The sequence below is a fragment of the Rhododendron vialii genome, chromosome 12a, assembly GCF_030253575.1.
Source record: "Rhododendron vialii isolate Sample 1 chromosome 12a, ASM3025357v1".
Classification (NCBI taxonomy): domain Eukaryota; kingdom Viridiplantae; phylum Streptophyta; class Magnoliopsida; order Ericales; family Ericaceae; genus Rhododendron; species Rhododendron vialii.
The window spans coordinates 5515037-5539391 of NC_080568.1; the positions used below are offsets into that span (position 1 = coordinate 5515037).

Below are 24355 nucleotides of genomic sequence, written 5' to 3' on the forward strand. Positions count from 1 at the left end.
TCAACTTTAATTAGACTGGATAAGTTCATGAGTTAAGGTGGAATATAAATGACAAAGTTGCAAATCCTCCCTGTAATCAAATTCACTAAAGTTCAATTGGAAATAAAATAAAGTTAAACTTGTGCTTGTATGTCTGCTCTCTGCATTTCAAGCCAATCGAAAAATCATCCACTGCACGTCTTCAGTCAACTTTTGTTTTGGAGACTTTTAAATTCGAAGGACATGGCTAGGGTACCCATAAAAATTGGGGTATAGTACGTACTTTTGTATAAAAAAAAATACGTAAATCGCCTCAAAATCTCGTAATTGAACACCAAAAAATTTATATATTGGACCACAAAAAATCATAAACACGACCACAAAAACTAACCTCACAAAAATTCATAACTTTGGGGCTGCCTTTTTTGAGCTTGCGTCATCTTTTTTACTACTACAAATTTCATAAACAACACCATGGAATTTTGTAAAAGTAACCACAAATATTCAAAAAAATAAACCACCACAAAATTCATATCTCGGGCCACAAAAATTTCATAAAATGAGCCACAAAATTGGTAAAAGGTGCACCCAAAAATAAAACGAGCCATAAAAATTCATAAAATGAGCCAAAATGTTTTGTAAAATGGGCTACAAAAATTCATAAAAGGAATGTGTATTGAATACTTTTCCATATTCAAATGATATCTTTTATGAACGATTTATTATTTTGCAGAAATCCATTTCATTAAGTGTGCGGATGGACATGATCTTTTAAAAGTGGATCTCACCAAGTCATTAACTAATAAAAGAGCCCTTCTACGGGGACCGACGGGTACCGACCAATTGTGGGGCCAACTTCGAGGTTCCATGCAAATAATCCAAACCACTGATTATTTTTGAAAAGTGGGCCCCATTATTGGTTGGTCCCGTAGTGTTTTTGCTAATAAAACTGTGTCATCTGTTTAGTTATAATTTGGCCGATTCTGTAGCTGATTTCTGGCTTTTGGCTTTTAACTATGGATTAATCCTGCCAATAGTTAGTCATGAATGGACTTAACTATAGGCAATCTACCTAACCTTGACTGAGAAATGCGACAATATCATCATATATTAATACCATGCGAGAAGGCCCCCGCCACGCAAATGTTATTGGGATTTTCTTTTTGTTAGACGGTTGGGGTGCCCCGGATGGGGAAATTCTGTAGTGCAATACCCTGTAGGGCATCTTGCAGGGTGCACACGGGTTGTCGATCTCGGCAATGAATGGCTGAGATGTGGTTTTTAATTTTGACCGGTATATAAGAAATAGTTTTTATCGGTCAAAATTGATTTTTGATTTGGACCGTTGATTGATGAGATTAACGGCTGTGCACAACCAACCCTTGTAGGGCGGAGTGCCCTACAGGATCCCCGGGTCCGGGGTGCCTGGGCTAGCTTACGCGCACCTCAACTAATCCCCTTTTCGGTTTAGTCAAAGACAAACCATCCATGCACGTTGGAGCTAGGAGATGCAAAAGAAATTTACTTTTTGCTGCTGACCCCAAGAGTCCAATCCTAATCAATTGTGTTTGGAGGAAACCCACCAACCAACCGGACTAACCCGGGGCTTGTTGTTTGGATATTTGTGACTCATGCGAATTAGGATTTTCACCAAAACTTAAACCACCTAGCCATTGCAACCAAATTCTAACAACTGGGTTCTTTCGTATTAGAAAAATATATGCAGACCCAGTAAAATGACAATTGAAGAAGCAGTCTATTTCATTATTTCTAGGGGATTATTTTCACTGGACTCGTCACCTTCTACATGACCACCCCTGTGACATTGACCCCATTAGGTCCCGCTCTGCTAAAGTTTTTTATTTTTTTAAGTACTTATTTATCACTTTACGAGACAGAAGTCATTATCTCACAATACATAAAATAAGTAGTACTTATTTTAGTTAGCGGAACAAATCCTAATTTTCCTTACATCATAAAATGAGAGAGAGAAGAAAGATCTTCTGTTTCAAATTCAATGTGTCCTACGTATCCATAGGTTTTAGGCGTAGCACGCTTGTTATGCGGCCAATAACGGGCCCATTCTAAGTTCAGACTCAGTTATTTAATTTGATTTGTTTGTTTTCTTCGTGATCATGTCGAGCTAGCAAGTGACCCATGCAATGGTTTAATTTGATCGGGCATCGATATAGCTATGTAGTAGAATACAACGGGCCGGTTGCAAGAATTACTGGTTTTCTTCCACTTTTGCTCATGTTTGCCCAACTTCATAAGTGCCTGCGCAGGCAGCAAGATGATCCATCAGCTACATTAATCATGAAAAGTTTGTTCAGCCGCTAACTATATGGGTGGAAAAATTCGCACTCTCCACCTTTTATTTGGAGAAAAAAGTGTCAGTTGCTCATGGGGCACCGCTGTCCAAAACCTTTCGACGTTCGTACATTTCAGTGGAGTCTACAACTATTAATAAATTTATATGAATCCAAAAAAGAAGCTATTCAAGAGTTCTCGGGTACCATATCTATGATGACGGGCCAGGAGAAAGGCTCCATAGGAACTTGCCCTTTTGCACTGGAAGAGTGGCTTTTGTCAATTAACATTGTTCCAAATTACATTCATTATCATGCATCTAATGATTAAAACAGTCAGTGGGTATATTATGATAATTATCATGCATCTAGCGATGCATATGATTATAAGAGATTGGGCAAAGTCCATTTTCACCCGTGTGGTTTGAGCCATGTGCGGATACACCCATATGGTTCAAAAGTGTGCACGTAACCCTCTGTGGTTTGTGAAAATATGTAGATAGACCCTATTGCCATTATGTTTTCCATCCATATTAACAGACACAACATTAAAAGACCGATATACCCTCATTCTCTCTCTTGATTCTTCTCCTTCCTTAAATCTAATCAATCCATGTACCAAAAATTGGATCCGAACCGTTGATATTGTAGAGTTTGACGAGTACTACATTCATGCCAAAGTTCAAGTCGATCGAAAAATGAAAATCTCATTGTCGAATCAAATTTATTATGAAATTGAATTTTCAAATTTGAATTTACCAAGAATAAATCACTGGGTTATTGATGCCTGATCAAGATGATTTTTTTTTACAGATATGTTATTTTCTTTATTTAATAAATTATGAACCACTTGGATTAGATTCTAGAGTCGTGTGAGATACACCTCCGTTAATATGGATGAAAAACATGACGGCATGGAGGGTTTTCTGCACGTTTTCACAAATCACGGGGATTATATGCACACTTTTGAACTATATGGGTGTATCCGTACATGGCCCAAATCACATGGGTGAAAATGGACTTTGCCCAATCTTATAATCATATGCATCATTAGATGCATGATAATTATCATAATATACCCACTGACTGTTTTAATCATTAGAGGACACAAAACCCCACCTTAATTCCGGCAGATTCCTGCTTTGGGGATAAGAAAAGAATAAAGATGAAAAATCAAGCATGCTGGGTCTCCATTGAGCTGATATATATTTCTACAAAATCCAACTTTCGCACTGACTTTTTCTTTTTTGGTATTGCTGCAAAAAATGATTTGGGAATCTCAGTGTAGTATTTTATATAAAACGCTGGACGTCATTGAGGCAACAAATTGTCAAGTCTCACAAGGACTAAAATTGATTCTGCAATCCATTTTAATAATTTTCATGATAGAAGCGGTAATTTTACATTTTTTTCCCAATATTACATATACCAGCGGAGGTTAAACAGAGAGCTAGTTAAACAGAGAGCTAGTAAGATAGTTTATAGTGAGTTTTAGAGGCTAATTCCATAGCCCTGAATCCCAAATGGCCACAATGAAGCTCGAATCAGGAGATGTCACCTGGGCTAGAGCCCATTGGCGAAGTGGGTATTTTGGGACGGGATAAAAGGACAACAAATGACACATCATGCTAGCTGTTCAATAAGCCCCTATCGAGTGGTGTTGAGTTCATCCAAATTATATTAGGCCCAAATAATGTGGTGGACTTTTGCAGTTACTCTCATAGAAATTGAGTCTTGAGCAGCATGCAGTGACGGGTAAACTCCCAACATAATCAAGTTTATACCATTAGCAAATATCGATCTATCATCATCACATACCCCTTGGCCCTCATGTTGTTCAATCTGCCTCTCAATCTTGATGTGTTTTTGTTGTTGTCCTCACAAAAGCAATTAATTTTGATCGACAACCAAAATTACTGCTATACAAAAAGATTTCATTTAGCATGTGACAATGACATCTATGAAGCTAGGAGACACAATAAAGATGAATATATATGGAATGCACTAAAGTTGTTCTCATTCAAACCATGATTCAAAAAAGCTACACAAATCCCCTATCCCATGGTGGATGGACTGGTCTTCCATGGGGGCTTGAGTTATTGATCACCAAAGCAGCCAAAATCTTACTTTCTCTTCAAACAAAGCAATGAAAACACACCCCCTTCTTCGGGGATAAAGAAAACCACAAGGAATAATCTTTATCTCCTCTTTATTAAAGAAAAAGCTCCTCTTTTCATGATTTCAAAACCCCCCATATAATTGTGAACTAACCCTTAATCCCCTGTTTGCATAAGTTCTTGCTTCTTCAATGACTCCACCCATTTCTGCCTTCCATTCCACTCCAAGAACAAACCCATCACACAACTTGTACTAAATCCAATTTTCCCCTCTTAATTAGTCTTAAAATCCCCAGATTCAATATGTCGACGGAGCAGCCAGTTGTCCAGGAGCAGCCAGTTGTCCAGGTTTACCCAAACTCTGTTAACAGCAATCAGCCTTCTTCACACTCCTCCAACGGCTCGTTCGGGTCGGTTTTCATTGTCCTGGCTGTGATTGTCATCATATCAGCCATTGCTTGTTTTCTCGGACGGCTTTGTAACAAGCGTTACAAAAAGAGCCATCCCAAGGACAAGAAGAGCCACGGTTCCAAACACAAGGATACGAAGTCGAAGAACGCGGTTCACGGCAGAGACGGAGATATCGAGTTCGGGTTCGAGAACGGAGGGTTTAATCCAGCTGCCAAACAGAATGGTAAAGGAGGTGCTAAGGGGTTTAAACCAGGTGGGAATGGTGAAATCAGGGGTGAGCAGATGTTTGCTGGTGAATGGGAGGGGAAAGCTGGTCAGTACTAGTATTATAACACGAAATGGGGACAGCTTAGGTGTTGAACTTATCCGGGCTGTTTATGCTTGGCGATGGCTGACTCAGAGGAAATAATTCCTCAAATATTTTAGCATATGAAGGGGTGGCTTTTTCTTTCTATCAAGATCGTTGTAAGCTTTATTTTCGGATGGTGTTACTCTCTAGTTGGTTTGCTTTGGTATACATGATCATGTATGAGTTTGCAAAATCATATGTTGGCTATTTTAATTTTACGTTTTCCAATCGCAACATGTTTTCGCAGCTAAAATTTAAGGGTTGTTATGAGAAACTTGAGACACTAATTAATGGCAAGCTTTAAATAGGGTAGGTGAAGACCAGTATTAGGTGGGTTTTCTATATCTCTAACAATGGCTTCAAATTTTAAAAGCTTATGTGATAATTTGGTATCTCCGACATCAAGCCCTCCCTGGTTCCCACTCTATTCATAGGTGCAAATTAATAGCCTTATATCATTGGTGTTGTGTATTATTTTGAACTATCTGATATTCAACAGGTCAAAGTATTCAAAGTAAAGCACATCAAAAGTGCTATGGGTACACCGGTGGTGTACATATGTACGCTGCCTATGTGGCAAGTGACTTGGTAAGTAATAGGGCCCATCTCCCCTATTGCAATTGAAAATTTTACTCAAAATTGTCCGAAAATTTGCCCCAACTCAAACCCAACATCACCCTCCAAAACAAAACTCCAAGGGAAACAATAACTGATTAAACGGATCTCCGGCGTCAATGGGGTCGAAGGCGGGAGTAAAACTCAAGAGGGTATTGGGTTTTTTTTTTTTTTTTTTTTGCAAGGAAGGAGTATGTTGGTGGTCGCTGGCGTCAATGGTGGTGGTGGTCACCAGCGTCGAAGTTGGTAGTTGTTGCTGGTGTCGCCTATGGCAGGTGTAAACGGGGTCGACGGTGGCAGGTGTAAATGGGGGCGGTGGTAGGTGAAAAGTCTGGAAGGTAATACGTTGAGTTTGACTTGGGGCAATTTTCCAGGCAATTTTTAGAAAATTTTGAATTACAATAGAGGAGGTGGGTCGTATTACTTGTCCAAGTCAGTTGCCACAGATAGTGTACATATGGTGTGCACCACCGGTGTACCCATAGCACTTTCTCGTCCTAAGACATAGGACTGTTGTTCATAAATACCTTGAAGCTCATTTAAACTTGTTTAATTAGTAAATGAGTCGAGCTCAAATTTTATTATTGAGCTCGAATACCTGGGCTTTTCCTCAAAACAAACCGATTCACTTAGGCCCGACTCTTGTCTAGGTGTTGGGTCTGTTAGAACTAAATTGTGAGGATCCAAACTGAAGTCCATGAAAATTAAAAACTTTAGCCCCTTTGAAGGCCCAAATCTTTTTTTTTTTTTTTTTAACAAAATTTGAAGGCCCAAATTGAATTAGCCCCATTCTATGCCTGTTCCATAAGCCGAGCTCAAGGATTAAAGTTCAAAAATGGAACAACCAAGACTTGCTTCGATACTCTTCATTTTCTCTCTTTTCCCCAAGTGTTCGTTTTGTTTAGAATGAAAATTATGCCGGAAAGTGAAAACGAGAGCGTGAGTGAAAGAAAAGAATGTGGAAGAAAAATTTGTTTTCTTCTATGCGTTTGATTAAAACGAAAGCTTTTTAAGAACCTTGCAACAAAATATTTACGGTTACCTAGTTGCCCTTAGGTAAGACATGAAGGAAAATACTAAAAACTGTTCATTTGGGGTGTCGTTAAGGTTCAAAAACTTTATTGAATGTTAGCCCCATCCGGACTGTCCATGCTCAGCAATAACCGGCTCAGAGGAAATAATTCCTCAAAAATATTTTAGCATTTGAAGGGGTGGCTTTTTCTTTCTATCAAGATTGTTGTAAGCTTTATTTTCGTATTGGTGTTACTCTAGTTGGTTAACTTTGGTATACATGATCATGTATGGGTTTGCAAAATTAAATCATCTGCTGGCTAATTTCCTTTACATTATCCAATCGCAACATGTTTTCAAAACTAAAATTTAAGGGTTGTTATGAGAAACTTGTGACACTAACTAATGGAAAGCTTTAGATGGTGCAGATGAATATCGTTTGATTGGTAAAGTGGGAGATAAAGTCGGTTGTTTGGAGCTTTCCCTATCTCTAACTATGGCTTAAAATTTTCAAAGCTTATGTGGCAATTTGGTATCTTCAAATTTGATACCAAGCTCATTTCACATGTACTTCTTGCCCATCCTAAGACCTAGGACTGTTGTTCATAAATAGCTTGAAGCTCGTTTAATTAGTAAATGAGTCGAGCTCAAATATTACTATCAAGCTCGATTACCTGGGCTTTTCCTCAAAACAAACCGATTCACTTAGGCCCGACTCTTGACTAGGTGGTCGGTCTCTTGAACTAAATTGTGAGGACCCAAACTGAAGTCCACAAAAACAAAAACTTTAGCCCCATTGGAAGGCCCAGATTGAATTAGCCAAACTAAATTACGACGGCCCAAAATGAAGTCCACAAAAATAAAAACGTTAGGCCCCATTGAAGATCCAAACTCAAATAGCCCGATTCTGTGCGTTGGCTACAAGCCAAGCTCAAGGACTAGATTACAGTATTTTATATACAAAAGGACCAAAACAAAACTTGCTTCGGAAGCAAGAAAGAGCCGCAAGACCCAGTATTTCCGTCCCAAAAGTTAGCCTCCTACGAACAACCGTACAAATTTTGAATAAAAAAATAAAATAATTTCGTGAATATTTTTTTAAAATTTTTAGACAACAAATTAAAGAATTCATTGGGCTCTTTAATTTTATGTCGAGAAATTTACAAAATTATGCATGGAAGAATTTTATTTTTTGATTTGAAAATTGCATCAGTTATTGGAAGAGACTAAACTTATTGGGATGATGGGAGTAATTTCTTTTGAGATTAAATTCTTTACACCGCCAGTGTAAACATTTGTTTCCTCCAAATCAATTATATTGCGCCACGTCGCCATGTTTTATTGATTGGGACCACTGTTTGCAACGTGGCGCAATATAATTGATTTGGATGAAACAAATATTTACACCGACAGTGTAAAAAATTTATTATCATTTCTTTTTTGGGGTTATCATTTATCAGACAACTTTCCTACTTTGACTGTAGATTGTCCAAAATACCCTTTTTGAATATATGTAGGAGTTGATGCTTTCCCAAACTCAAAACCTGGTTCACTCTTTGCACAGCTGTGGTTTCTCCTGCAACAGAACTGCATTGAGAGCTGAAAACCAATCGACTTAGAATTGGCAAACCCTGCAGTTCAATTGTGTGAGAGCTCATAAATAACTAACCAAATTAATCCACTTCATCAAAAATATGGGTGAGTCATGACTGAGATTGAATTATTGTTCAGCTAGCTGATGACTCGAAAAGTAATTGCTTCAACGCAAAGCAAAGCAAAGCAAAGCGGACATCAGCCAGTTTGTTTGATATTAGTTGATGTAGAATTCAGACTCGAGTTGTCATAAAAGGACCGACCTAGTTGGTTGAAAAATTAGAAAACTAGGTACAGCATGACCTGATTATAGATGGTACGTGTCAGCTTGACTTGCTTGTCATTTTTGTGGGTTTATTATTTTCAAATCTTAACTATATCTATGTTTAGAAAACTTTGGCACCAATTAAAAGATCCCAATTCTATTACTTTAGGCTTAGTTCGGATGTCCGTAATCTTTTTTAGGAATAGAAATTTGATTACCCTGAGTAATTCTATTCCTACATTTGGATTAATTAAGCAATCTTCTTTATGAATAATTTATTTTGAAAATATTCTAAAATCAAACGTTTCCTTTTTATATTGATTGAGAGCTAAGAATCCAAGATTTCCATAAGGAGTGGGAGATGGATCAGATTCCTCCTATATTAAGGAATGTGATTCCTCCTGGATTGGGAAATCGATCAGTAATCTCATTCTCATTCCCACTTTTCACAAACATATAGAAAAGTTAGAGTTTCGGAATCACATTCCTATTCTCCCTTAAGATACCTTCCATCTAAATAGAACTTTAGTGTAACAATCCAATTTTGTTTTTTACTAACTAACGATACAATCTTTTAAAATAGCCAAATAATTAATATGAGACAGATGAAGTGTAATGAATCAAACATATTTCCACAATAGTGGTTCTACTTGAACCCAATTTAATCCTTTCTCGTCCAAATTTCTTTCCACACCCTCTTAAACTTTTAATTTTGTTTAAAAAATGCACCATCTTTTATAAACTCTAACCCTAATTTGAATCGGACGTGGCTTTCCTGCAGTCCCACTCTTTGAGGGATTGCTTCCTCACGTTGGCCCCATTTTTTGGGCTCTTCTCAAGCACGCAAAGACAATCGGGATCGTTCACCTTTTGGGTGGTGTCAAGAACATTAGGCGCACAAAAAATTAATGCTGATAAGATATCGATAGATATTATTTCAGTGTCTGTTTGTATTTGAAAAAATCAGTTCAATACACCCATTTGTCTCAAGATATAAATGGACCTCGAAATCAAATCTACCGACATCTCATCGATATAGTTTCTTACACGAATGAAGTCCTTGACACCGTCTAAAAATTGGGCCAATTCAAGTGAAAATTGGTCCATCTGAAAATTATCTTTTTTTTTTTTGTCAACGGAAAAAACATATTCATTAATCAAGTCATACGACATCTATAGAATAATTCCGAATATAGATCAAGCCATACGGCAAATACAGATTTTTGCCAAAAATTAGAGATACAGGGACACAATATATGAAAAAACGAAGAGATGAAATTTGAAGCATTGGAGTAATATAATCACTCAAGGGTACTTACGTAATTTGAAGCGTTCAAGCCAAATTCCTTGAAGCTAAAGAAAAAAACGTGAGCAACTTTTCCTTCCCCTTGTTCATAAATGGCGGCACGAAAGCTCTGTTTTCCCCTTTCTTTATGGACGGAGTAAATTTATTTTGTGTTTTGCTATAAACCGCCAAAAGACTACCGAACCATTAACCGAAAATTAAAAGTCGTTAATGCCCTTTCTTAACCTTCATACTCACGCAATCACACACGTCTATTCTCTCCCTCTGTCTTCTCCACCTCTCCAAGCAAACTGATTTTCTATATAAATAACAAAACCAACTTCAAATCCAATCTTCCCTCTTCATCTCTCTCTCTCTCTCTCTCTCTCTCTCTCTCCTCTTTCGTGAACTTTCAAGAGCCAGCCAACCCTTTCTTCATCTCTTCTGAAGGTTTCTTTTACAATTACAACTCTTGTTGGGGTCCTGACCGGCTTGATTATAGCCCTCTCTCTCTCTCCCCTTACTCTCTCCTCTTTCGTGAACTTTCAAGAGCCAGCCAACCCTTTCTTCATCTCTTCTGAAGGTTTCTGTTACAATTACAGCTTTTGTTGGGGTCCTGACCGGCTTGATTATAGCTCGTTTGACATCGATTCTTCACGTAAACAAGCCTAGTTCGAACATATTTATCAGCCCCTATCTGTACCCAATTCAGTTTTGAAGGCCTCAATTAACAATAAAAGCAGATGGAGCACACGGGTTTGGAAGATCAAGTCTCAGTCGTGATCGACGATCAAGACGTTCTAACTTCAGATTGCGAATTCGATTCAGCTAGTTCGATTTTTTCCCAATTTGGGTTCTTCACGCGGAACGGAATGGCTCTGTTAGAGGATGGGAACAGCGAGCGCAGGATCATCGAGAGAAGCTTTCTGAAGGGGTTGGGTCAATTCGGAAAGGAAACAAAAGTTGTGGCCATTCATAAGAACTCGTATTCTAGTCCAATCGGGCAAGCTAGAATGGAAAGTTTCAGGATTTTCTCGGAGGCGGTGAAGAGGAAATCCGGAGGCAGCAATGCCAATGTCAAGTATGCTTGGTATGGAGCTTCTAGAGACGAGATTTGCGAGATTGTAACTCATGGGTTTGGCCGATTTCGAGGCGGCGAAAACAGCGAGTCATGTGGCCTTGGGGTTCATCTCTCTCCTGCGAATTTCTCCATTGATGGGTAAGAATGAATCCACACAATTTCTATTATGTTAGTAGTAGTTTTGGATAGCTTCGTACCCCTCCGTTCTAAATTGTTTGTTATACGAAAAGTCATGAAATTTTTAATTAAAAAGTATACTCATTGACTTTTTAATTTGGTGGAAAAGTAAAAAATTGCGCACGAAATATTTTTGGAGTATTTGTTGATCTCAAAACTCTGTTTGTAGGGGCCAGTAAATTTAGACTAGGGCAGTAAACGAGCCAAGTTTTAGAATGTTCAAATTTGTACGTTGAGTTTTTTAACGAACTTGAGCCAAGTTCGAGCTCAATGAAAATTTGACGAGCATGAGCTTGCCTAAGTTTAATTCGAACTAGAACTTATTCACTAATCGTAAAAAAATATGTTTGCTCTTGTTTAGTACTTGAATCAAACTTGAAAAGTCTTTACCGAGTTTAGCGTTGAACAATTAAGAGTCTTGCTACTGACACAGCAAGTCTATGCACAGATTGTGTTGTGAGGCCCACTAAGGGTCCTATACAAATAATCCGATCCATTAATTATGTTTAAAACATTTTTTCAAGAGCCTATGCAAAAAATTAGCTCAATCCGATACTTATAAGTGCTTGATCTAATCATTCAACTTTTCATTCAGGTTTTTACAAAAAGAAAAGTTAGATGATTAGATCAAGTACTTATAGGGTATCAGATTGAGCTGATTTAACACCAAGGCTCTTGAAAGAATGTTTTAAACATAATGAACAACTCAGATCACTTGTGTGGGACCTGTAGTAGACTCCACATAACAATCTGTGCACGATTTGTGCACAAATTTGCTGTATCCACGGACTTTATGAACAATTATTCATTTGCAGGCCTTAAGGCAGGGGGAGTACCTCTTCCTTTTTTGAGTTGTCTTTGCCTTTCCTAATTACACGTACGTTGAACCCCACCCACTTTTTTTTTTTTTTTTTCATAAAAGTTTCATTATTGGTTAACAGAAAACTTGATAAGCAAGTTTGACCCATTCCCATTTAAATTGTGATATACTTATTGCTTGCCCCATGGTATGAATAAACCCGAACATTCATGGAAGAAACCATAACGCATGCAGTTGAATGGAAGTTAATTGATGAGTGATAGCTTACTTGGGGATTACGGTAACGAATAATTCTATACTCATACTACATCTAATCTAATTTTTTAAACATGAAAAAAGTCATAAAGGTTTTTTGTGAATAAAATATTATATCTCCTCAATGTCTCTTTAAGATATCTTATGTGAAAATTTCTCCATTGTTTGAAAGGAGAGATACGTTTTAAGATAACTTGAGGTAAGATTTTGACCCTACTGCCACCCAAAGATTTTTCGCTCTGTCCCTGACCAAACAGAATGGGTGGTGACTGGTGAGAGAAATAATTTTTTGGGAGTAGTAAGTTGGGTAATTGCTCCTTCTCTCGGAGCCGTGAACCTGTACGGCGGTTGATCCGGCCGTCCATCTTGACAATCGATGACTCGGATCAATAGGATGTCGGCGTCAAAATGAACGGCCTGATCGGCCGCCCTACTGCCCCTGTAGTATAGTCCGCACTACATGATTTGATTCCCCCTCTCACATGCTTGTGGGTCCCACCATGTGTGGACCCCATATTCCATATGTAAGTCCCACGTGTCGGTGAGAGAGGTGTGGTTGGAGGCCTAATTGATAGGTGTGTACCTAACACTCCTCTGTACGGTATCCGTGGGAGAAAATAGATGTTTATGCTATAGTGGCCGGTGGGCCTGAATTGGTTATGGCACACGTTAGTGTTTTATTTAGTACAATTTTTATCCTATTCTGATCATGTGATTGAATTATATTCTACTAGCTAGCGCTTAATTAATCCTGTCACACCTGTAGTCAGTTGGCAACCAGGTCTCATGGAGGGGGTTGAACTCCGATACGCGTGCTATTAGTACCTTTACAGACTCAATCACATGGAGTTTGTCCCGACTTTAATTGGATCTCGGTTAGTGGACGATGGGATAAATCTCCAGATTGGTTGGTTCCCCTAGATACCGAACTATAAAAAGGAAGTATTATTGAATGTATGATAAAGGTCCGTCGGATAATCTGTTCAATCCGACACATTTTATTGACAAACAAATGTTCCCTAGACTAGTAGAATTACTGTAGGTGTCTTCTTTCCCAATGCGGAGGGTTTTAGCTGAAGAGATTGCCAATAATCGTTTTGTCTTTCTTTTCGGTGATTGAAGATATTCAAGTCGTCTCATTGTCTGTATTGGTTTATATTTTGCAGGATGATATCATCTGGCATGGATGACAATGGGATAAGGCATCTGTTGCTGTGCCGTGTGATATTAGGGAACACGGAAGTGGTACGTCCTGGATCGAAGCAAATCCAACCAAGTTCTACAGAATTTGATTCCGGAGTAGATAATCTGTTATCGCCAAGACGATATACAATTTGGAGTCCCTACATGAATTCGCACATTTTTCCGAATTACGTTGTCAGTTTCAGAGCTCCCCGGGTTACTGGTAAGCAATCTTACTAGTCTGTTTTTGTAACTCCTAGGACTTTCACTCGGTTAGGCTTCAAAATTTGACATGCTAGGGATAGGCTTTTTCAACTAGGGCAAAAAAACTAGATAGGTTTAGTCCTGTGCCACATTGATGATCGATATTGTCCATTTTTTCCCCGAAACTTGTACTCCTATGAGAACTATTATTGGATTTTACATGAATAAATTAAGCTGACAGTTCCCTAAAAAATGAACGTTTCATTTTTGTAGCTGGCCTTGTAATGAGCCCGGAAGGTAGAACTGGACTTAGGCTTTGTTTGATAACCCCATTCAGCACTTAAAACTTGATCGGTTTAGACACCCAATTCGAGACGATGGTTTTTTTTTTTTGCTATTGTATGTGTTAGATTTTTAATGCAATTGTGTCTTCCTGTAATTTGATTCAGGTTTTGAAAGGATTCGGAGGTCTATAGTCGGACCTAGTTCGCCATACATGACGTTTCCCACTTTGTTGTCCACACTTTCAAGATTCTTACCTCTTTCGAAGATGGTTTTGATTACCAAATTCTATAGTGCCTACAGAGTAAGTTCATCTTTCTAATCTTAAATCTTCGTTCGCTTCTGTCTTTACGTTGACTATAGATCAATAAGCCTTTTGTTGTTTTAGTCCTGATGATTTCAGTTATGCTTAATGACAGGAAAATAAGCTTTCCCGCATCCAACTGATACGAAAAATGAGGCGACTAGCCGGAGACAAGCTTTTAATCGCCGTAATCAAATTTGATAGGAAAAAGGTACATTCTCTCGTTTCACTTTCTTAAGCTAATAATCTTTAGTCATCAGAAAAGGAAGATTAAATAGTTCAATTTCTCATATCCTTGAGTGTGTTAATTTCCAACTAAGAAGATTACTTATGATTTTTGTCATTTTGCAGCAACTCCAGGCAAGAATTAGATCTTCAGCTTCAGCAGATTTAAATGGTGCAAAGAGCTATGCAGCAGGTGCTTGAGTGGCCGAAAGAGAAACTGGCTTCGTCCCGCATTGCTTTCAACCCTGCAGATCATTCCCTAGTAGCGTTCATATTCGTAGTCTTCCGCAGATTTTTTGCAATTGTTATGGTTAAGGAAAAATTGTGCGTTTTGATCCATTTGTTCTGCTCCAGTAGTTTTAGCTCAAGTTTTTTTTTTTTTCTCGGCAAAAGAAACTTTTATAAAAACCTCGAAACGGATACATCGAGGGGCTCGAACATGGAGATACACACATGCTCGAGCAAACAAGAATAAGAAAGGAAACAATTACACAAAGCCCTCCAACAGAAAGTTGAATGGCAGCGCACCTTACCACCCAAACCAAACTTACAGTTTCAACACCCTAACTCCATCCAGAAAAATCGTAAAATCCTCCACCGAATACACCTTTATGTCAAATTTTGCCTTACCCACATTGCAACTCTAGTTTTAATCAAATCACCCACTTCCCCGGAACTTGTTGAAGCATTGTTGAACACATACGAATTTCTAACCAGCCACAATGACCACAAAGTTGCAAAAAAAGTATCTTCCCACAAATGTTTCTCCAAATTTCTGAATCTACTGTCATCCCACCAAATAAATAGGTCTTCCACAGATGCAGGGCATACCCACTTTACATGCCCCCAATCCAAAATCCTCGACCAAACGTCCCAAGAAAAATGGCAATGCAAGAATAAATGATATGGTGATTCCAAGTGCAGCGAGCAAAATGGGCATAAAGCAGATTGCCCCTCTGGCAACAGATTTCGTCCTAATAACATAGATTTAGTAGCCACCTTGGATTGGATAGCCATCCAAGCGAAGATTTCCACTTTTGGGGGGCATAGATTCTTCCAAAGGGCTTCCATCACCGGACTCCTAGAATGACCACCATTCTCCCATTGATTATACACGGATTTTACAGAGAATCGATTATCTGAGAACCATTTCCAAAGCACAGAATATGGCTTGGCCAAATCCAGTGATACAAGTTGCAACCTCCGTTTTAGATCCTCCACTTGAATGTTTTCCTAATCACGTAAACCTCTGCTAAAAGTCAAATTCTAGCTACCCACGTCCGCTCCACCTTGCATCACATTAATCACGACATCTTTTTGAGAAGAAATTAAGTATAGCCGTGGGTACTCCTCTCTAAGAGTTGTATCCCCTAACCATACATGATTCCAAAGAGAAATCTCCATGCCCGAATGGACCTATAATCTGAAGCCCTCTTGGATGATATTACCGATATATGAAGAAAAATCCCCAAGAGAGCAAATGTCTTTCCAAATTTGAGAAGTCCTTCCCGAGGCCGGCAAACGAGAAAACCAACAACCATGTTCTAAGTTATATTTTTCTCTTACGACCCGCACCCAAAAGGAATCACTGTCTATTTGAAATCGCCACCACCACTTGGCCGAAAGGGCCAGATTTTGGACTCTCAAGATCTTCACTCCTAACCCACCAAATTCCTTCTTCTTGCAAATCACCTCCCATTTGACTAAGTGGAGATTTCTCTTATCAATTGTGTCTCCCCAAAAAAATTTCCTCTGAATTTGCTCAATCTTCCTTGCTACAGTTGCTGGCATTTTGAATAAGGATAAAAAATAAATGGGCTGGTTGGCCAGAGAAGAGTTGATTAACGTAAGTTTACCCCCAGAGGAATTGTATCTTCCACGCCACACACTTAGTCTCTTCTCCATCTTCTCTACTACAGAATCCCAAGTTTTAATCCTGTTGGGGTTAGCACCCAAAGGCAAGCCCAAATACTTAATCGGCAACCTTTCCACTTTACACCCCATAACTTGTGCCAAGGATTGCACATCCTGGTGGGGAACTTTAATACCACATAAAGAGCTTTTGGAATAATTGATGTTCAGTCATGACATGAGTTGAAAACATCTAAGGATTCTTTTGATGCTAATCAGCTCCTCCATGTCATTGTTACAGAAAAGAATCGTGTCATCCGCAAACTGAAGATGGGATATCACAACTCCATTAATCCCTATTCTTGCTCCTTTAATGATGTTCTGATCCCTAGCTTTTTCCAATAAAATGTTGAGTCCTTCAACCACAATATTAAAGAGGAAGGGGCCGGGACAATGGATCGCCTTGTCTAATGCCTCTCTGGATCTGAAATTCCTTCGAGGCCGACCCATTAATCAGCACGGGCATAGTCACCAAGGATACACACTCCTTTATCCACCCACACCATTTATCTCCGAAACCCATTTTTGCAAGAAGGTCTAGCAGAAAACCCCAATTCACACAATCATAAACTCCAATTCAAGTTGGTCTTTTCGGCTGATATGGCATTTGTAATTCCTCAAGAACATATCTTTTCTCAGAGCAAAAGTCTATCAATATATAGAAGTTTTTCATTTGTTGTGCTCCACTTCCAGTAGTTTTAGGTCTCAACTTGAATTCTCCTATTTTCCTAATCCTCCTATTTTGAAAAGGATTGACAATCCCATGGTATTTGTAGTCCAAGACCGTTCTTTCAAACCGAATAAAGGATTAGAGCCCCATGGTGTTGGGAGAGAACTTGACGAGCTTGTTGGCCAAACGTTGATCAATGATCTCTTCCGCCTCGGTGATGTCGAAAGCCTGGCAGACATAAGGCTGGTCGATGACTAACCTTGTAACAGGCATACTTTTTTTTTGGGTAATAAACGTTTTAAACGCAAGAATCTTATTACCAATGGTCGATTTATTCTAATTTAGCACTTCTGAATTCAAATCTTGGCTTTGTCCCTGACTTACAAAGCCGTCACCTCTAGATTTGTAATTTTTCTTGTTATATAAAAATTTTGTGGCTCCTGCTAATGTCACACAACCTGAAGGGTAAATAATCTCATAGTGATATAAACGCTGAATAAGGCTCATCATTGTTGTTAGTCTCTTTGTTTCTTTTTCAAGATTTATTTTTTGGGCATTCCCAGCTATATAAATTTTGGACTTCAGTAATGCAAATGGAGGATTTGCATGTTGATGTCTTCCTGTTACGACTATGGACTGATCAAGGGGCCGACTGAGTCCGGGCAACCGCCCTACTCAAGTGTTAAGATTTCTTTAAGAAAATAGTAGTTGTATTTTCTCAGTAAATGTCAATATTATGGAAGTTTGCACACCCAATGGGATTTTCAAAAAAACTCTAATTCCACCCATCCAATAATTTTTTTAAAGTTAAATAATCGTACTCCTAAGTTGGTATGCATTTATTAAAAACTAACCACAAGTTTAGTATTTTACCTTTTGTAATGATATTAATGAACAAGATTGTACGCATCTATAATTATGATATGACTATATTCCTTGCAATTTTATAGGCCGATCAGAATTATCTAGGATAATTGTTTCTGATATTGTTTTTGTGCTGTCGATAGAAATTAATGACAACGCACATGGTCTTTAATAAATTTTCTCTCAATTATTACTCGCATTTCTCTATCTATCCCTCTCCACTCATTATCCAAAATCTAAAATCCCAAAACAAACATGGTCATATGATCTTACATATGTGACGAAAAAACTTAATGATCACCCAACCAACATTAAAATCTTGTGTTCATCTTCGATTGGGCATGGATGAGCCTCGACTCGGCCAACGTTGATAAAAAAATGGCAAAAGAAAAACTTCTCCCATCGCATTATGAACCTGTGTAGAATTAAAAATTAGGTCTAAAATTTGAGTAAAATCGACCTTCCTTCTTCTCATCTCAGGATGAGGCAAGGAAGTACAATCAGATGTTCATTGTTCCATATCTCGGCTGCCCAAGAAGTGGGACTAGCTGCTCCTCCGACCGAAGTGGATTCTAGGGGAAGGGCGGAGCCTGACTTTTCAGTAAGAACGTGTGGTGCTGGGACGAGATAAGCTAGGGGGCAAAACGAACGGAGGGTATAACGAACACAATGGGCATTCGGACAACACATACGACCCCAAAAAAGGAAAAAAAACATAGATGGGAGTAAAAGTACATATCTATCTTTTTTGTACTCTAATGAGAAAACGAAAATAATGGTTAATCATAAATGTTTAGACGTAATTTTGTACGATTGAAATTGATAAGTAGTCATGGTTTAGCCCATCTTTTATGATCAGTTATATTTTGCCAAAAAAATAAAATAAAAAAATATTCACCATCCTTATGATAAAATCTTAATTTTGTCCCTACTTAACCATTTTTCACCACTTCCAAACCATCAGGCATAGACCCGTTGGCCAACACATTAGTGAACTAGTTGAAGAAAAATTAGGATCCTCTACCGTGAGATCTCCTGATAATGAGAATAAAAGTAGGACTCAAGGTTCTATTTTTAATAATTCAAGCCGTTTTTTTTTTTTTTTTTTGCAAGCAAAAAAATAAGCTTGATTAGAATCTTGATTTACTAATTGGAAAAAAGAAAAATAGAGGGAATAGAAGGCGATCAACCCTGTGCAGAATTTAACTGTTCACTTTGGGTGCATGGGTGCTACGAGTACACCAATTACAGTATGGTAGGTTCCAAAAGGCCCATATTTGACATCTTTGAACCAAAAGGCCCATATTTGTGTTGAAAAGCAGAATCGAGAGGTATCAATTATACACACAATCAAATACTACTCTTTTACTTTCTCCGTCCTAATTTGTTTGTTCAATATTGAAAATCCAACTTATTTAGGGTGTATAATGATTACACCTAAAAGTTGTTTACTTTTCATTAACATTTACCCTTTACATTTTTTGAAAAATTACTTTATTTCAAAAAATGGGCAAAAAAGGAATTTTATCCATTTAAAAGTCAAACGGACAAACAAATTGGGACAATGCAAAGTCAAAAAATGGACAAACAAATTAGGACGGAGAGAGTATTAATCTAGAACACAAAACACAAACACAATACCATTGATGGGGGATGAGATATTCACACACAATAGTAAGCTAGCACACTTTTATTGATGATGCACGCAACGATTACAAAGCTCACATGCCTATCTATCTTTTACTCTCACTCAACTCCCATACTTTAATAATACAGATTACAAGCCTATTTATAGGCAGAACAATAAAGATAAAATAATCTCTCATTTATTTTGCGAGCAAATCCCAAAATATATCATGAAAGCTTCAAAGTCTTCAAGCCTGATAAGGAATAGTGCTCCATATTTTTTTGCTCATAATTATCCACCTGCCCTTTGAAACTTATCTGACTCAATCTTGATCAAGTTGACTTTTCAACATCCCCTTAAGCATGATCATTTCCCTTTAACGTCTAATCACTCTTCTTCTTTGGCTAAGATAACCTGAGTAACATTATTGCTTCTCTCTCTCTGCAATATTCACTTGCAAACGACAATCAAAGCCCTACGCTTTTGGCTATTCACCCAGAATTACAAGGCAAAGTCGCAAGCATCCGACATAGAGCGTTTGGCCAACATATATATTCAAGTAGGAATACGAAGTAAGATATTCAATAAGCTGCATTAATAGCAAATACTAGCAGTTTAATAGAACAAACCATCCCCACATGAAAAAAGTAAAAAGTAATTAAAGATCGCACACCATTTATTACAATACAATACAGATTACAAGCCTATTTATTGCCCTTAACCAAGTGCCCCAGGGGCATTATTTAGCGCATCTGCATAACTGAAGACGCGTAATTTGGACACCAAAGTCTACGACCGTATCAAGGTCGGAACGAAAATGCAATTATTATTACAAATATGCAAATTAAGATACTTAAGTGATCGAACTCCTACGGCATGTAAGTAAGAGTTACTCCTTCCGAAGAAACCGACCTCGCCTTCCCAACAGTCAACAATATTGAAGAAAAGTAGTATGTGCCCATTAGATATCCTCCAAACGGACCAAACTTTTGCTTCCCTGTGAAAAAAAATAATTTATGCCAATTAATTAGTTGTCAATACAGTGGTGACACGTCACATGGTATTCAAAATTCGATCACCAGAACATTAGTGAATTTGGTTGAGGTACAGTACTGGGTAGAAATTAATCAGGATCCTCTACCACGAGATCTCCTTATGTGAATAATAGTAAGACGTATTCTTGTGTCTATTTTAAATAATTCAAGCCGTTTGTTTTGCAAGTGGAAAAATAAGCTTGTTTAGAATCTTGATTTTACTAATTCGAAAAGAGAAAAATAGAAGGTATAAATAAAATTTTCTCATCTATTCAAACGGATTGAAATTTGGAGTACTTAATTTTTCAACCATATTTTTTAATATATAAACTGCAGGTTGAAAAATTAAGTATTCTAAATTTCAATCCGTTTGAATGGGTGAGAAGATTTTATTTTTCAAATTATTTAATTCTAAAGGGTCATAATTAAATTTTGACTCTAGGCTCTCGTTGGTTAATCCTAAGAGATATTTGATTCTACGACTTTCTTAGAGTTAATCAACGAGAGCCCTATAGTCAAAATTTAATTATAACCCTTTAGAATTAAATGATCAAAAAAATAAAATATTCTCACCCATTCAAACGGATTGAAATTTGGAACACTTAATTTATTTTAGAGAGAAGGCTGTGGATAGTGGAAGAGAAAAACGTGTGTCAGTGTTCCAAATTTAAATTTTAATCCGTTTGGGCAACGAATAATTTCTCCTCCCCGGCAGAAGTCTGACACAAATTCAGTTGGGCAAATTCTAATTGGTGGAAGGCACCACCTGTATGTTGCCCCAAGGGAAACGAATAATTTCTCCAGAAAAGTATTCTCTGAGAGCATTTCTGGGCACGTTTTTCGATCTCCGAATTTGGTCACAAAAATGTATAGATCGCTTTCGGTGCCAACTTCTATCTAATCAATCAAGCAATTTTGATCAATTCTTGTCACCCACGCACTTCACATGGGACTCCATCTCTCACTCCTTGTGGTGTTGGCTACCGTTTAATCTTATTTATCTCGAACAAAATATTTAAATGTTTTGGATTTTTCAATAAAATAGCATAAATTGAAATAAAATAAATAACAATGGAGGATAGTAAGATAGAGAAAGGTCTTGGGATTTCGATGCCACCTTGTCGTTTTAACAATAGCATTGTATTTGGAGTTCCAGTAGGGGTGGCAAACGAGCGGGTTTAGGTCAAATCGGGTAAGTTGTTAGTGGGTTGGGTCTTTAATGGGTCATTGACTCATTTAGAGCCATTAACTATGAGTCTAATTATCCATACCTAACCCGACCCATTTATTTTAAAGCAAACCCGACCCGCCCATTAACCCAATTACATATATACTAAAAATTATGATCGAAAAATTAGAAAAGTAAAAACAAATTATGATCGAAACTCATAATTTTTGTCAAAAAGACGAGAATAAGTAATTTTTTTTGTCTTATTGATTTTTTTTTTGTCTTTATTCAAAAAATTATAAGTTTCGATCAAATTTTTTTACTTTTTCGATTCCTCTCATCAAAACAAATTAATAAGTCACAAAACAAAAAAAATGCAAAAAAAATTTGAATAAGGACAAAAAAATAAGTCAATTTTTTAATCCAAACCCTTTGTAGGACTATCATGAGAGAAATTTATTCACGGAGGAGCACAATTTCACGGGTCCATTCGCACAATTAATGGATGAGATGTGTTTTCAATTTTGACTGGTCAAAATAATTGTTACCGGTTACAATTGATTTTTAATTCGGACCATTCAAAATATTTTTGGACACGTGTGATTTAGGACAAAACAATTGAATAAAAGAGAGAGAAGACCATGCTCCTGGGGGTTTGGGGGGGGGGGGGGGGGGGGGGGGGGAGAGAGAGAGAGAGAGAGAGAGAGAGAGAGAGAGAGAGAGAGAGAGAGAGGGGGGGAAAAGAGACCAATTGATTGGTCTGGGTTTGGAAAAGAGACCAATTAAGAGATGAAATTTGGTGGGTTACTTTCATTGCCCATTGGGTCATTTAAGTTGACCCCATTGATGCCCAATTACGACCCAACTAATAATGGGTTAGCTGGGTTTGAACCCATTCTTACCCAACTAATAAATGGGTTGGGTTGGGTCTATTTTCTAGTTGATGGGTCTGGGTTTGTTAATGGGTCTGGGTTCAATTTGGCACCCCGAAGTTCCACTAAACTTTTTTTTTTAAAGTTACAGTTTTGTCTTTATTTGAATTTTTTTCGCGTTTGTTCGTTTTGCTTCAAAGTTTTTTGACTTTTTGATTCATCTCGACCTTGAGAGCATTTCTGGGCACGCTTTTGGATCAGAAATGCTACACACACATACAATCTGTGCACAGATTGTGTTGTGGGGCTCACCACGGGTCCCACACAAATCATCCGAGCCGTTCATTAAATGTAAAATATTTTTTCAAGGGTCCCCGTAAAAAATAATCTCAATCCGATACCTATAGATGCTCGATCCAATCGTATAACTTTTCATTATCCGAAAATCTGAATGAAAAGTTAGATGGTTGGATGAAGCACCTATAGGTATTGGATTGAGCTTATTTTTTACGGGGACCCTTGAAAAAATGTTTTACATTTAATGAACGGCTTGAATGATTTATATGAGACCCGTGGTGAGCCCTACAACGAAATCTGTGCACAATCTGTGCACAAAAATCTGTACCGATAACAGGACTCCTTTTGGATCTCCGAATTTGCTCACAAAAATCTATAGATCGCTTTCGGTCCCAACTTCTATCAAATCAATCAAGCAAATTTGATCAAGTCTTGTCACCCACGCACTTCACATGCACTTCACATGGGACCCCATCTCTCATTCTTTGTGGTGTTGGCTACGTTTAACCTTATTTATCTCGAACGAAATATTTAAATGTTTTGGATTTTTCAATAAAATAGCATAAATTGAAATAAAATAAATAACAATGGAGGATAATAAGATAGAGAAAGGCCTTGGCAATTCAATGCCACCTTGTCGTTTTAACAATAGCATTGTGTTTCGTGTTCCACTAAACTTTATTTTTAATAGTTATAGTTTTGTCCTTATTTGAATTTTTTTCGAGTTTGTTCGTTTTGCTCCAAAGTTTTTTGACTTTTTGATACGTCTCGACGAGAGACAAATCAGAAAAGTAATTTTTTTTTACTTTTACCCAAATATTTTGAACAAGGACCACTTTTAAGTAGAAAAAAAATAAAAAAAAGTGAAAAAAGTTTACTTAAAAGTGGTCATTGTTCAAAATATTTGAGTAAAAGTAATTTTCTTTTTACTTTTCCGATTCGGCTTAACGAGATGAATCAAAAAGTCAAAAAAAAATTGACGCAAGACGAACAAATGCAAAAAAAATTTAAATAAGAACAACCAAAAAACTGAAAAAAATGTTTAGTTAGTCAAACTTTTTCAATTGAAAAGGATAAATAGAATCACTAACCGCCAAAGCCTGTCTTTGATAATTAGCGATGGTTGTCTATACACTAATCTAGGGTCATTGGCACAATTCGCCTTCCCGCAGCACATGCTATCTCAACCCTCGAATTATTGTGAGAATTATCGTACGTTCAACATATATAGTGTTTGAAATCACTGAAACCAAACACCCAATATTGGTTTTACCGTGTTCCGCGGATTTTAGGTTTTGGGTTTAGGTCGTCTGTTTCAAGTGGTTGCTTGTCAACTCGGTTCTTTTTTCTTCCGAATTTTGGGTTGCTTGTCTCTTTGAAAATTTATAAAATTTCTTTTGCTATCCAAAAAGAGATTTTCACAAAATGAAAGAACATAGCCATACACT

The 24355-nt window shown here is 37.6% G+C and overlaps 2 protein-coding genes across 2 annotated transcripts; both read left to right on the top strand.

Annotated features, from left to right (window-relative positions):
* The first annotated feature begins 4349 nt into the window (after window positions 1–4349).
* Window positions 4350–5393, top strand: LOC131310250 (uncharacterized). The gene has a single exon (XM_058337171.1). It carries the CDS (start codon window positions 4709–4711, stop codon window positions 5138–5140), a length of 432 nt encoding a protein of 143 aa, XP_058193154.1. The 5' UTR covers window positions 4350–4708; the 3' UTR covers window positions 5141–5393.
* A 4897-nt stretch (window positions 5394–10290) lies between these two features.
* LOC131310251 (probable inactive poly [ADP-ribose] polymerase SRO2) lies at window positions 10291–14832 on the top strand. The gene is made up of 5 exons (XM_058337172.1): window positions 10291–11153; window positions 13434–13672; window positions 14103–14239; window positions 14355–14450; window positions 14591–14832. Exons 1-5 carry the CDS (start codon window positions 10678–10680, stop codon window positions 14663–14665), a joined length of 1023 nt encoding a protein of 340 aa, XP_058193155.1. The 5' UTR covers window positions 10291–10677; the 3' UTR covers window positions 14666–14832.
* The last annotated feature ends 9523 nt before the right edge of the window (window positions 14833–24355 follow it).

Excerpts from the sequence above, each read along its gene's own strand:
- LOC131310251 (XM_058337172.1), top strand. The coding sequence starts at position 10,678 with ATGGAGCACACGGGTTTGGAAGATCAAGTCTCAGTCGTGATCGACGAT. Across the intron at positions 13,673-14,102 it reads CAGAGCTCCCCGGGTTACTG|GTTTTGAAAGGATTCGGAGG; the intron begins GTAAGCAATCTT and ends AATTTGATTCAG. Across the intron at positions 14,451-14,590 it reads TCAAATTTGATAGGAAAAAG|CAACTCCAGGCAAGAATTAG; the intron begins GTACATTCTCTC and ends GTCATTTTGCAG.
- LOC131310250 (XM_058337171.1), top strand. The coding sequence starts at position 4,709 with ATGTCGACGGAGCAGCCAGTTGTCCAGGAGCAGCCAGTTGTCCAGGTT.